A 12372-nucleotide genomic window follows, 5' to 3' on the forward strand; every position below is an offset into this window, starting at 1 on the left:
CCCAAATCTGTGCCACCCTCAGGGTCCATCGCAGCTGATGGCAGCTCCGTCCTTCCCACTATTCAGGCCAAAAGCCTTAGAGTCTTTGACTCCTCTTTTTCTCTTCCACTCATATCCAACCTATCTGCAAACCCCAAACTTTTTTCCAAAGAATGGGATCCCTTCTCCCCACATGCACCCCTCCACCTGAGTCCAGCTGGCCATCATCACTCACAGGGATTGCTACGTCGCCTCCTCCCAGCTTCTGGCTTTCACTTTTGCCCCGTGATCCTTTCACACCCTAATATCCAAAGCTGTCATTATAACATGTAAATCCAATCACGTCACTCCCCCACTCAGAACCTTCTCTGGTTCCCTATTCCACTTGGCCCTATGTGACCCAGTCCCCCATGACCGTTCTGACCCTAGGTCACTCTGCTGCAGTCCCACTGGCCTCCTTGCAGTTCCTTGAACATTCCAGACACATTCCCACCTCAGGACCTCAGTACTTGCTTATTTCCTCTGCCTGGAATACTCCCTCTCAGTAGGCAAAATTCTAAATTGGCCCCTGGGATGCCAGGCCCTGGTATCCATGCGTTTGTGTAATTTCTTGTTGCATGTGAGTAGGACCTGTAACATTCTTCTAACCAATAGAAGAATATGGTAAAAGTGATGGATATCACTCCCATGATTCTCCTACATTGGTAAAGGCAAAGATATTTTGCAGATGTAATTCAAGTCCCAATTATTCTGATTAATCAGTTTTGTTAAAACTTTTAGTTAAAAGAATGGCAATCTTGGTGGGCTGGCCTAATCAAGTGAACCCTTTAAAAGAGGCTTCTCTGTGCTCAGAAACTCAATGCACCAAGGACTCTCTGTTGATGGCCTGGAATAAAAAAGCGACCATCAGGGGTGGATTGGTGGCTCAGTTGGTTAGAGCGTGAGCTCTAGGCAACGGGGCTGCCGGTTCGATTCCCACATGGGCCAGTGAGCTTCGCCCTCTGCAACTAGAATGAAGTCAATGAGCTGCCAATGAGCTGCCGCTGAGCTCCCGGGTGGCCAGATGGCTCAGTTGGTTGGAGCGCGTCCTCTCAACCACAAGGTTGCCAGTTCGATTCCCACAAGGGATGGTGGGCTCCGCCCCCTGCAATTAACAATGGCACTGGACCTGGAGTTGAGCTGCGCCATCCATAACTAAGCTTGAAAGGACAACAACTTGACTTGGAAAAAGTGCTGGAAGTACACACTGTTCCCCAGTAAAGTCCTGTTCCCCTTCCCCAATAAAACCTAAAAAAAAAAAAAAAAAAAAAAAAGCCACCATCAGTTCTACAGCCACAAGGAAATGAATCCTGCCAACATTCTCCCGGGCTCCAGAAGGAATGCAGCCTGGCTGACATCTTGACTGCAGATCCTGAGGCAGACGACACAACTGAGCCTGCCCAGACCCACAGAAACTGTAAGGTAGAAAGTGGGTGTTGTTTTAAGCTGCTAAATTGGTGGTAATTTGTTACATAGCAATAGAAAATGAATCCACTGTCAGATATCCACATGGCTTCTTTCCTTACCTCCTTCAAAGGTCAAGTGTCACCTTCACAAAGAGGCCTACCCTGTACATTCTGAGGAAAATTGCAACATGCCCCTCTTTTTCTGTGTAGTACTCATGGCCTCCTAACCTGCTGAAATATGTTTATTGTTTAACACCTCTCCACCCTGCCCCCCAAATATCAGTCCCTGAGGGCAGGGGTTTTTGTCTGTCTGGTTCACTGATGTTTTCAAGCCTCCAGTTCTGGGACCTGATGCATCTTCAGGTGAGGAGTGTTGAACAGATAAAGGAATGTCAATGCCGGCCCTGTAGGGCTGTTATGCTAAGGTAATTTATGTGCATGTGTTAACTTGGGTGAGGTCAGTGTGCCCACAGAACTGTGGGAGGCCTCGTTATTGCTGTCTCTAGGGTCAAGTTCTTGGCCTTCCAGCCCAGCAATGCCAATGAGCTGATTTGGGTGAGAATTAAGACTGGCTGCTGACTGGTAATCCAGGGCGGCCTGACCAGCTCCTCAGTGCTTGGCGGCCCACCCCAGTGACTGGGGGTCAGCCAGGCTCTGTGACCTGCTCTGCCCCGAGGAATCAGCACCCTCCTCTGGGAGTGTTAACAAGAGTGCAGGACAGCTGGTGCTGTCCCAGTCCCCTCTCCCCCCAGGGTTGACAGCTGACATAGGGTTGACATGTTGACATCAAGGGACTGGCCTTGCTGAGTCTGTTTTTTCTGCCATTGGCTTCATTTCCTCTGTGCTATGGCAAGTTGGCTTCCTCGGGGAGCAAAATGAGATGGAGTTTAACATGCAGGATGTTTATTATCAAGGGCCCTTGAGACCCACACCTGTGGAAGGGAGAGGGTGGAAACAGGACTCGGCAGAGGGAGAACTTCCCTGTGGCCTCAGGTGGCTCCACAGGGAGGCCCAGAGCTGCGCAGCAATGGGCCAGAATGGACCAGTTATTCAATGTGGGCCTCCTGGGAAGGTGTGACCTCAGGCCAGGGGCCTCTCTGCAGCTAAGGCAGCCCTGCACCAAAGGCCATCTGCAGACCACACTCCAGCAGCTGGGTGACAACTCCCTTCTTGAAGGAGGGTCCATGACCAGGAACTCCCTGGTCATGACACTGGACAACACCCCTTCCACCAAGGCAGTCTGTAATTCTTTTACTTTTAACTATTTTTTTTTTGAGATATATTTAAAAAGCAGAAAAACAATTATGCATTGCTTTTAAATGCATAACACAAAGACATGGGATTACAAAAGAAACCAATGACATTTATATTCAGGTATAAAAATGTTGGAACAAATTTGTGATAGAGTCGCCAATGTGCTTCTTTATTTAAAGCATTGAATGAACAAGATACAGTGGCAGGTCCAATAACCGCCGTAATTTCAAAGTGATGGTATGAGTCTAAACAACGTTTAGAGACCTTTGCAATAGCTGTAATGTGATAAGGGGTATCTGTCATTTGGAGTTGTGACCAAGTCACAGGTATTGCAAATTCCCCTGTGATTTGTTGCCTATCTCACAGTAGTTGAAGGAAAGGCTGAATTTCAGTTATAAGTTAGAGAAAATAAAGATCTTTTCCAACTCAAGTTCCAGGTGCAGGAAAGTGGGTGTCGGTGTGGAGACAGGGTGGGTTCCAGGAAATCTGGGTTCTGGAAAAGACCTTCCAAACAGGGGACAGGATGCCTGTGTGGTGGGTGAAGAAGGTGGTGGAGGAGCCCTGCCCACGCCTCTTCTGGCCTGGAGGGATCCGGGTGTCCGCCCCACCCTCCCTCCAGGGTATTGGGTGTCCAGCTACATAGTCCTTGGTTTGGCTTTATACACCCCACCCCATATTCCCTGTCTCCCTCTGGGAGCCCAGGCCACCGCACCGGCTCCCTTCCCCACCCCCACCCCCACCCATCTTCGCCATAGCCCATTAGTCAAAGCAGCGACCTTGACCCGGCCGTCTCCTGCAAATGAAGGCGCGCGCCGGAAGGCACAGGGCCTGACCCGCAGCGACCCGTTGTGACCAGACATGCGGCGGCCCTCTTAAGACAGTGCTCGGCCTGGCGGCCCCAGGCATAAAAAGGCCAGGCCGGAGAGAGAGCCGCAGCCACCAACCCTGGACCCTGCGCCCGCACCATGGCCGGCCCCAGCCTCGCCTGCTGCCTTCTCGGCCTCCTGGCTCTGACCTCCGCCTGCTACATCCAGAACTGCCCCCTGGGAGGCAAGAGGGCCGCGCTGGACCTCGATGTGCGCAAGGTGAGCCCCAGCCGCGCTGGGGTTGGAGGGAACCCGAGCCAGAGGGTCACCCCGCTGCTCCCTTCCCGGCGCTGACCCGCGCCAAGTCCCCCAGCCGCCCTGCCCTGCTCCAGACCCAAGGGAAGTTAGTGGATGGTGGCTCCTTTCCTCTGACGGCTTCTGGACTCAAAACAGCGACCCCGAACTCCGGGCGCTCACCTGTCCGCCGTCCTCGCCCAGAGGAGGCCCGACTCCCCCACCCCCGGCTCAGCCACCCGGGCTCGCTTGTCCCCCGACCCAACTTGGGCTCGCCCTCCCCTACGCCCGCGTCATTCCCTGCCGTCCCCCCAGTGCCTCCCCTGCGGCCCCGGGGGCAAAGGGCGCTGCTTCGGGCCCAGCATCTGCTGCGGGGACGAGCTGGGCTGCTTCGTGGGCACGGCCGAGGCGCTGCGCTGCCAGGAGGAGAACTACCTGCCGTCGCCCTGCCAGTCGGGCCAGAAGCCTTGCGGGAGCGGGGGCCGCTGCGCCGCCGCCGGCATCTGCTGCAGCCCGGGTGAGCGGGGCCGGGGCTGCAGGCGGAACCCGACGGGGGACGCGGGCACCGCACAGGGACGCGGGGTGCGGGGCGGGGTGCGGGGGCGAGCCCTGACACCGGGTCTCTCCTCGCAGACGGCTGCCGCGCCGACGCCGCCTGCGACCCGGAGGCCGCCTTCTCCCAGCGCTGAGCGGATCGGCCCTGGACACTGTCCGGGCGCACCCCTTGCTCCCTCCATAGCCCTCCCAGAAATAATTAAAATAAAATAAAGCAGATTTCTCCCTCCAACTTGACTCGCGTCTCAGTGTCTGCACCGGGAGGGAGGACACTAGGGGTGAAAGAGCGCACGTTTGGGCTGTGTCTCCGGCTCTCCCGCAACTCAGAGCCGGTATTCCCGAGTAGCGGAAGGGAGTCAGGCCTGCTGCCCCAGGGGAGGGAGGGCACGCTGCTCCCGCTCGCCATCCCGTGGTGGGTGGAAGAAGGAGGGGGACAACAGGGCCGGTTTCGGGGGAGACAGAAACAGCCCCCAGCTTCCGGCTCCAAAAAGAGCTGGGGGCCTACAGCCGGCTGGACTTGGGAGGAACGTCCAAAGCTCCAAAGGCAGGGTGTGGTGCAGTCAGCAGGGAAAGGGGCCTAACCGGCAACCAGAGGAAGGGGATGCGGTCAGCGGAGGACTTCCTGACATCTGGAAGGAGGCTGGAGCCATTGAGCCACACCTGAGGGCTGGGGGAAGGACACTGCCCCCATTCGCAGCTTAAGGGCCTTCATGTTCCCAAAGAGCAGGGACTCTCGGGTGGGCCACAGGAGCCCCTGGGACTCAGAAGAGGTGGTCAAGCTGAGGACCCTGCAGGACCAGCTCCTGAGAACCCACGGCCACCAAAATAATACCAACATAGAGAATCCTTCAACCTACTTCTCATATCTTCCTGGACCAGAAGCCCTTTTGGGAATTAACAAAAGCCTAAAGCCTGTCCCCCAGAACACACCCCATTCGCGCCCACGCTGTGGGGCCAGCAATTCCAGAAGGTCTGTGCCCACATTTCCACTTCAAATAAAACAGGAGCACATCATTATCTGTTAGTGATTTAAAAAAAAAATGTTTCTATGGCTTTCACACACTGGAGGACTGCAGAGCCCTCTCCCCAAACCCACAGATGGAGTGGAGAGAAGAAAACATGCTAACGAGGGCTGTAAAAAATGTTTGTTTTGTTTTTTACATAAATTACGAAAATAGGCAAAGCTGAGCTCTGGTGCTAAAGATCTTGGATGAGGTAGTGACAGAAAGGGGTGTAAAGGGGCTTCTGGGGTGCTGGTCATATTCTGTGTCTTGGCCTGAGAGCTGCTAAAACAGATGTGTTCAATTTATGAAAATTCATCAAACTGCGTACATGTGATTTGTTAACTTTTGTATGTATATTACACTTGAATAAAATTTTTTTTAAATGAAAAAAAGATCATTATTACTAAGAGGTATGAAGAGAATAGAGATGAGGCCTTTGCAAGCAACAATGGCCAACAGCAACCTAGACTGGGGTTCTTGCTGAGGCTGTGAGAGCGGGTTCCTCCTCTGCCCCCGCATCTGAGGGGAATTGGGGGGTCAGTCACATAAAGGAAGAAGAGATGACTGAAGTGAAGTCCTGGTCAAATCCACCACGGAGATGTACGTGATACGCACAAATATGTATCTGAGGAAAGTTGTCGAAGTTCTGTGGTCCTTTAGAAGCCACACAGAGGGAACCACACTCCTCAACCACAGGACATGTTTTTATAGATTTATGCTTTTCTCAACTTGAGCGTCCACCTGCCACATCAGCAGCAAGTCCGGGATCTCCTCCTGTGACCTCATTCTCTGTCCTGAGTGCCCAGCATACCCTCCACACCCCAGTGACTTACACAGAGCACAGGGGTGTCAATCCAGCTTTCCCCATCTTGGGACTAAGTTCAGGGTCTCCTCGCCCCCTCAGACACCCCACCCACTGTCCCATTCTTTCCTTAGGATCCAAAGGCTGGCTGTGTTTTCTTCTCTAGCCTCAAAAACACGGGTCTGATTGACACCTCTTTCCCTGGGGACATCCCAGAGGCGGCATCAAGCGGGGTCCTGTGAATGAGCTGGGAGAATTGCTGAGGAAAAGTAGGAAGATGTTCAGTGAGCAGACCAACCAGCGCAGAAGCGAGCTGGCTGTCATTCTCCACTCTTCTCCCTGGCTCAGTCCCATGGCCTCTGGTCCTTGTAGGAATGACCCCTTCAAACCTCCAAAGTGCCTGGGGTTTCTCCAGGGCAGTGGTTCCCGACTCCTTCTTTGTGTTATTAGTACTTTGTGAACGCACTTTACTACCCAGTAATAAACTTCCTAGATAATATGCCTATCTACACACAATTTCAAAACATGTATGACTAGTCCTGGCAGTAATATAGAGAAAAGGAAACTAACTTATTACAAAATAATATTATTTTAATATGCAATTAAACAGGCAAGGTGACTCTAGGTGAAACACAATGAAATCATCTGATTACACTTGCTTATAATGGATGTGATAAAAAGGTTGGAAGTCATTCTCTACAAGAAGTTCAGGAAAATAAGAGGGTAGAAGGGTCACAAGGATTGATATGCTCTTTTGTGCCTTAAAAAAAAACAGACTCAGATATCAATGAATTGCAAAGAATACATTCATGGAACATTTGGGGAAATTTGAATAGTACCTAAACATTTGATAATACTGGCATACCTTGGTGTGTTGCACTTTGCTTTATCATGTTTCAGAGATGCTGTGCTTTTTACAAATCGAAGGCAAGACCCTCCACCAGCACAAAGATTATGACTCGCGTTAGTGCAATAGTCACTTTATTGCAGTGGTCTGGAACCAAGCCCACACTATCTGTGAGGTATGCCTGTATTACTATATGATTGAGTTTTGGTTTTGGGTTTGTGTGTGTGATAATAGCCTGTGGTCGTGTTTTTAAGACGAGTCCATATCTTTTGAGATGCACACTGGAATGTTTACAGATAAAATGGTATGATGGTGGGATTGACTTCAAGATAATTTGGGGATGGGAGGAGAGAGTTGGGGTAGAGATGAAACAAGCCACCACACCCTGATAATTGTTGAAGCTTAAGGTGGGGTAAGTACCTGAGGGTCTTGTCCATTGGCTCTGCTTTTAAGTATATTAGAAATTTCTCATAAAACAAAAATATTATGGTAGTAGTAAATGTTCTGATATAAAAAGATGTCCTCAATTTACTTTGTTAACAATGGTCCAAATCAGTACATATGGATTATGAAATAACACTAACTTGTAAAGTGAAAATGCCTACGTGTGCACCCCAGAGGACTGTGGGCAACATCAGAGGTGAGCTTCACCACAGAAAACTAAAAACCGACTGTATTACTGAACATTTATTGCTATGATTTGTTTTGGGGTTTTTTTTGGTGGGGGGATTTTCTTTCTTTTTTTAATTTATTGGGGTGACAATTGTTATGTGATTTGTTTTTATGTCACACACTGTATTAGCACTGGGGACCCTGTAGGACAGAGATTCTTGAGAGCCCACAGGCATTGAAAAGACCACAAAAGACAAATGACATGGCAGGAGAGAGACTCCCTCAGCCTATGCTAATGAGGAATAGAAGCCCTTTTGACCCCCCACGCCTACTGAGCCAGGCCAGGGGTGACAGCAAAGCGGAGCTCTAAGACCAGAAGAGAGCCTGACCTTGGCTTCTAGCCTGGACCCCGCCCGGGCTGGCAGAAGCTGTCACAAGGCTCTGCCCCAAGTCAGGATGTTGGGGTCAGGGCTCAGAGTGACTTCTCTCCACCTGTACTCCATCTTGGCCTTCAAGTCAGCAGAGGATTCTGGAGGAGGTGCAGCCTCTTGTGGCCCCAAAACCTAGAGCAAGACCTCCCAAGAGAATGCAGAGAACGGAGCAGGCAGAGAGAAGGATGGAAGGTAACAGGGGGAGAGGGGACAGAAGAAACAAGAGCAGGGTGTAGGGGGACAAAGAGAGAAGCAAGAGAGGGCCAAGGAGCTGGGGGCAGTGGTGAGGTAGTGAGAGAAAAGGGGATTAAGGAGTAGATGGCATAGAGGGGACAAAAAGGGACAAAGAAGAACATTGGGGAATGATAACAGACATCTTTGCCCTGCAGCTACATGTGTCAAAGGGTGGAAGGTTCTTGTGTTGGGAGCTAACTTGAGGGTGTGTGTGTGTGTGTGTGTACATGTGCCTGTCATTGAGCGTATTGTGTCTGTTTCTCTCTGTGTGTCTGGGGCTCTGAATGTGTATCTGTGATTGTGGTCATGGATCCCAGGGCATGTCCCTAACAGTTATTTTCTTGTCTGTGCCCGAGTATGTGTGTGGTTTGCATGGTGGTATCTGTGGGGAGCCGTGGAGCCAGGGTCTCAGTGAGCTCTATCTCTCATGCTAACTGGACTGATAGCACCTGACCCTCTACTGAGTCTGGGGTGCTGTGGCCCCCTCTCCCCGCCCCCCCCCACACACTCACACAAGGCACAGCCTTGGATGAAATAGACATTGGAATGGAAATCTAGGGACCTGGGTGGGTCCTTGAAGCTTTTTGTCCCTCAGTCTCCTGGGATGTAAATGGGGACCGAACTCCTGGTCACTTTTTGGCTTGTCCCTTCTGCCTTCTCTCCCAGCCTTCTCTCTGTCCCTGCCCATGTCTGTCTCTCTCTTGCTATCTTGGCCACAGATGTCTGACCCTCCTCTGCCTTTACTTCCATCCCTTTGCCTGAAGACCTCCAGCCCAACCCCTGCAGGGCCTCTCTCAGCTTTGGCGCTCCCCTCTCCTACCCAGGTCCCAGGACGCCTGTCCCTAGTTCTATCTATAACTCTGCTGGCCCAAGAGCGCTTCCCTTACGGGGTCTATCCCTTCTTTAGGGTGGATCTGCCCACGACTTCGGTCCGGGAACTGGTCAGCGTGTGTGTGTGTGTGTGTGTGTGTGTGTGTGTGTGTGTGTGTCCGTGCGGACACCCAACCATCCTCTCCCTTCCCCACCGTCAGAGACAGAGACAGACACCAGTGAATTTTAAAAGATTTATTTTTTCATGCTGCGAGGGCGGGGTGGGGTGGAGCGGGGCTCAGTAGACGCCGGGCGCGGCGGGCTCGGGCGCCCCCGCCAGCTGCACCAGCCGCAGCAGCAAGGCCTCGGTCGGTGGGTCCAGCAGGGTCGCGTTGCTCCGGTCGCTGCCTCGGGCGCGGCGTTGGAAACCCACGCCCTCCCGGCACTCGGGCTCCGTCACGCAGCTCTCTGCCGGGAGCAGGAGCTGAGCGCGGGAGGACGGGCCACGCCCCGGACCCGATCCAGGTCGGCCCACGTGGCGGGACCCAGGGCCATCCCCGCCCACCCTGTCGCCCCCGCCCCCGCCCCCGCCCCCGGGCCACCATGGCCGCTCACCGTCGTTGCAGCAGATGCCGGCGGCGGCGCAGCGGCCCCCGCTCCCGCAAGGCTTCTGGCCCGACTGGCAGGGCGACGGCAGGTAGTTCTCCTCCTGGCAGCGCAGCGCCTCGGCCGTGCCCACGAAGCAGCCCAGCTCGTCCCCGCAGCAGATGCTGGGCCCGAAGCAGCGCCCTTTGCCCCCGGGGCCGCAGGGGAGGCACTAGGGGGACAGCAGGGGGTGAGCCGTGCAGCTGAGACAGAGGTGGGGGCGTCAGGGCCCAGATCAGGGCCCCTCTGGGCGGGGAGGTTGGGCAGGGGAGCTCCAGAGGTTCCGGGTCGCTCTGGCGCTGCTTTGTCCCCAAATAAGTCAAAGGAGGGGAGCCAACACCTACTAACCTCCTTTGGTTTTCAGGTGAGGGAAGATTCTCTCAGTGAGCCCTCAGCATCATCTCTCCCACCCCCCACTGAGGGAGGGGCTTCCCTTGGGCTACATCCTGGAAAAGACCTCCCTCCTCAGCTCTGGGGCCTCAGTGGTGTGCACCCCTTTCAGCTGCCCACCACCTCTGCCTAACGCAGACCTTTTTCTCCTGCCCCATTAATCAAGCTTGATCTCTAGCACCACCACCTCCCATGCAGAGAGGGCCCTTGCCCTGCTCTCCCAAACACATCCATGCCCTTCCTCCCATTTCCTGTCCCCTCTCTGGCCTTGCCCTGCCTCCCCCCCCAGCTGGTGGGCCTTTGCTCACCTGCCTACGGACTAACCAGGTGGGTGGCAAGAGCCTGAGCCCTACAGGCTGGAGTGAGGCACCTAGGTGACTGATGCCTCCAAGGGCACCAAGCAGAGGAAAGGGTAGTCGGTAGTCTGCCCACCTACCCACTCTAATTTGTTCAACAGCTCAAAATTGAGGCACCTGTAGCCTCGGCAGAATTGAAATTGAGCATGGTGATTGGATTTCCTTCAGCTGTGCTGAAAATGGAATAAAGGGAACTGACTGGACAGGCAGCATGAGAGAATTGGGCTAGGTACCCAGAAGAACTTCCATACAGGATGCTAGAGGAGCACCTCCCACTCAGGCAAGCTGAGAGTAATGGCCAGTGTCTGTATGGGGCCTGGGGGGTGGCTAGGAGAGGCTGAGGGCTAGATAGGGGAGGTGTGGAGCGCTGGGTAGGACAGAGCCTCTGCTGCTCCAGCCAGTGCTGGCTGAGAGGCCTCATGAGCACAGAGGAGGCCTATTGCCCAGTTCTCCCTGATCCAGCCCCAAGCCCAGAACTGGGGAAAAACCTCTCTTTCCTGCATCCCTTGTCTGGATGGGGACAGTGTCTAGGAAGCCCTGCAGCCCGTCCTGCCTTGCCTGGCAGCCTGGTCTCCTCTGCCCGGCCTCACCAAGCCTCCCTTCTTCTGCTCGGCATTCCCCTAAAGCCTGCCTGTCCCACGACTTCCCTCCTTCCCAGCCCCTGCACTGTGGTACCAGCCTTGGGGCTCTGCCCCTTCCTGGCAGCGCTGAGATGGGCCACAGTCATACCTGTCTCAGCTCCAGGTCAGACATGGCCCTCTTGCCACCCCTCGGGCAGTTCTGGAAGTAGCAAGCAGACGTGAAGGCCAGCAGGCTGAAGAAGCAGGCAGGCAGCACGGTGTCGGGCATCCTGGCGCAGGTGGGCACAGCGTGCGGTGCTGCTCTGTGGGCTGTGCTCTGCTGCCTTCGCTGTCTGCCTATTTATGTCTGCAGGTGTTCCCTCTGCGACAACGTGGCTGCCAACCCCCTCCCCAGTGGCTCCCCAGGAGCCCACTGCCGCCAGGTCCCAAGCCGTCAGCAGTGATTCAGGCGCCTGGGGACGCACGTGGGCCTGTCTGTGCAGGGGATGATGGGGGAGGGGTGCTGGCCTCATGGCTGTCACTGGCAGCAGTATGGTCGCAGTGTGACAGGAGCTGCTGTGACTGTGATTGCGGTTTTCAGGACTCAGGGAGAGGGACAGACCAGGGTCACTTCGAGACCGTCTCCAAGCTTTCTGGATGCCCAGAAGAAGCTGGAAGTCTACAGCCTCCATCCCCTGGCACAGAGCCCTGAGAAAGGGGCGTGGGGGACCTGAGGGGCTGGTGTGTAAGGATTAGAATTCAGTCTGGCCCAGGAATGGTGGAAAGGGGCTGTCGGGTGTATGGGACCCCATCAGGAGGGTTAGCCCTGTGAGAAAATAAGTAACGGAGAAGAGCACACACCCAGGGTGATGTGGAGAGAGGGCTTTATACTGGCGGCACCATGAAAGGAAATTGCTGCCTGCAGCCCTATGGACCGGGCGGTCACAGTCATGGAAGCAACGGGCCAACATGAAATCGGGTCGTTCCCACAGGGTGGGTGGGACAGGCTCCTGGGGGGAGCTGGGGATGCTCCCATCCCACGCACATGCCCAGAGCAAAGCCCAGGAACTCAGAGACAGCTCCTTGGCATGTGTCCATCACTCCCCTCCCAGGCAGGAACGTGGGGGTGGGGGAACTGCTATAGGGAAAAGGGAAATCCAGACCCAGTGAGATTCAAAGATTGGGGGAGAGACCCATGGAACATGACAGCCAACCTGGCCCAATTCCTGCCCCCACCAGGACCCTAGTTAGTGGGGACCAGGGCAGGCACCATCTTAGGCGTGGGGTGGGGGGGCATTGGAGGGGGGAAGGAGCCACAGCAAATGGGCCCAGCTTGAGAAAGCAGCCT

The 12372-nt window shown here is 54.3% G+C and overlaps 2 protein-coding genes across 2 annotated transcripts; one reads left to right on the forward strand and one right to left on the reverse strand.

Annotated features, from left to right (window-relative positions):
- The first annotated feature begins 3572 nt into the window (after positions 1 to 3572).
- On the forward strand, positions 3573 to 4565 carry OXT (oxytocin/neurophysin I prepropeptide). Its single transcript, XM_019733729.3, has 3 exons — positions 3573 to 3763; positions 4094 to 4295; positions 4412 to 4565. The coding sequence occupies exons 1-3, from the start codon at positions 3644 to 3646 to the stop codon at positions 4465 to 4467; spliced, it is 378 nt and encodes a 125-aa protein (XP_019589288.1). The 5' UTR covers positions 3573 to 3643; the 3' UTR covers positions 4468 to 4565.
- Positions 4566 to 9313: 4748 nt separating this feature from the next.
- Positions 9314 to 11456, reverse strand: AVP (arginine vasopressin). The gene is made up of 3 exons (XM_074318285.2): positions 11194 to 11456; positions 9689 to 9890; positions 9314 to 9541 (listed from the first exon to the last, which is right to left on the reverse strand). Exons 1-3 carry the CDS (start codon positions 11311 to 11313, stop codon positions 9372 to 9374), a joined length of 492 nt encoding a protein of 163 aa, XP_074174386.2. The 5' UTR covers positions 11314 to 11456; the 3' UTR covers positions 9314 to 9371.
- Between the last annotated feature and the right edge of the window lie 916 nt (positions 11457 to 12372).

The sequence above is a fragment of the Rhinolophus sinicus genome, chromosome 13 (genome assembly GCF_057876585.1).
Source record: "Rhinolophus sinicus isolate RSI-liver-muscle chromosome 13, RSI-T2T, whole genome shotgun sequence".
In the NCBI taxonomy this organism is placed as follows: domain Eukaryota; kingdom Metazoa; phylum Chordata; class Mammalia; order Chiroptera; family Rhinolophidae; genus Rhinolophus; species Rhinolophus sinicus.

Excerpts from the sequence above, each read along its gene's own strand:
- AVP (XM_074318285.2), bottom strand. The coding sequence starts at position 11,313 with ATGCCCGACACCGTGCTGCCTGCCTGCTTCTTCAGCCTGCTGGCCTTC. Across the intron at positions 9,891-11,193 it reads CTGACCTGGAGCTGAGACAG|TGCCTCCCCTGCGGCCCCGG; the intron begins GTATGACTGTGG and ends CTGTCCCCCTAG. Across the intron at positions 9,542-9,688 it reads CGGCATCTGCTGCAACGACG|AGAGCTGCGTGACGGAGCCC; the intron begins GTGAGCGGCCAT and ends TGCTCCCGGCAG.
- OXT (XM_019733729.3), top strand. The coding sequence starts at position 3,644 with ATGGCCGGCCCCAGCCTCGCCTGCTGCCTTCTCGGCCTCCTGGCTCTG. Across the intron at positions 3,764-4,093 it reads TGGACCTCGATGTGCGCAAG|TGCCTCCCCTGCGGCCCCGG; the intron begins GTGAGCCCCAGC and ends CCGTCCCCCCAG. Across the intron at positions 4,296-4,411 it reads CGGCATCTGCTGCAGCCCGG|ACGGCTGCCGCGCCGACGCC; the intron begins GTGAGCGGGGCC and ends CTCTCCTCGCAG.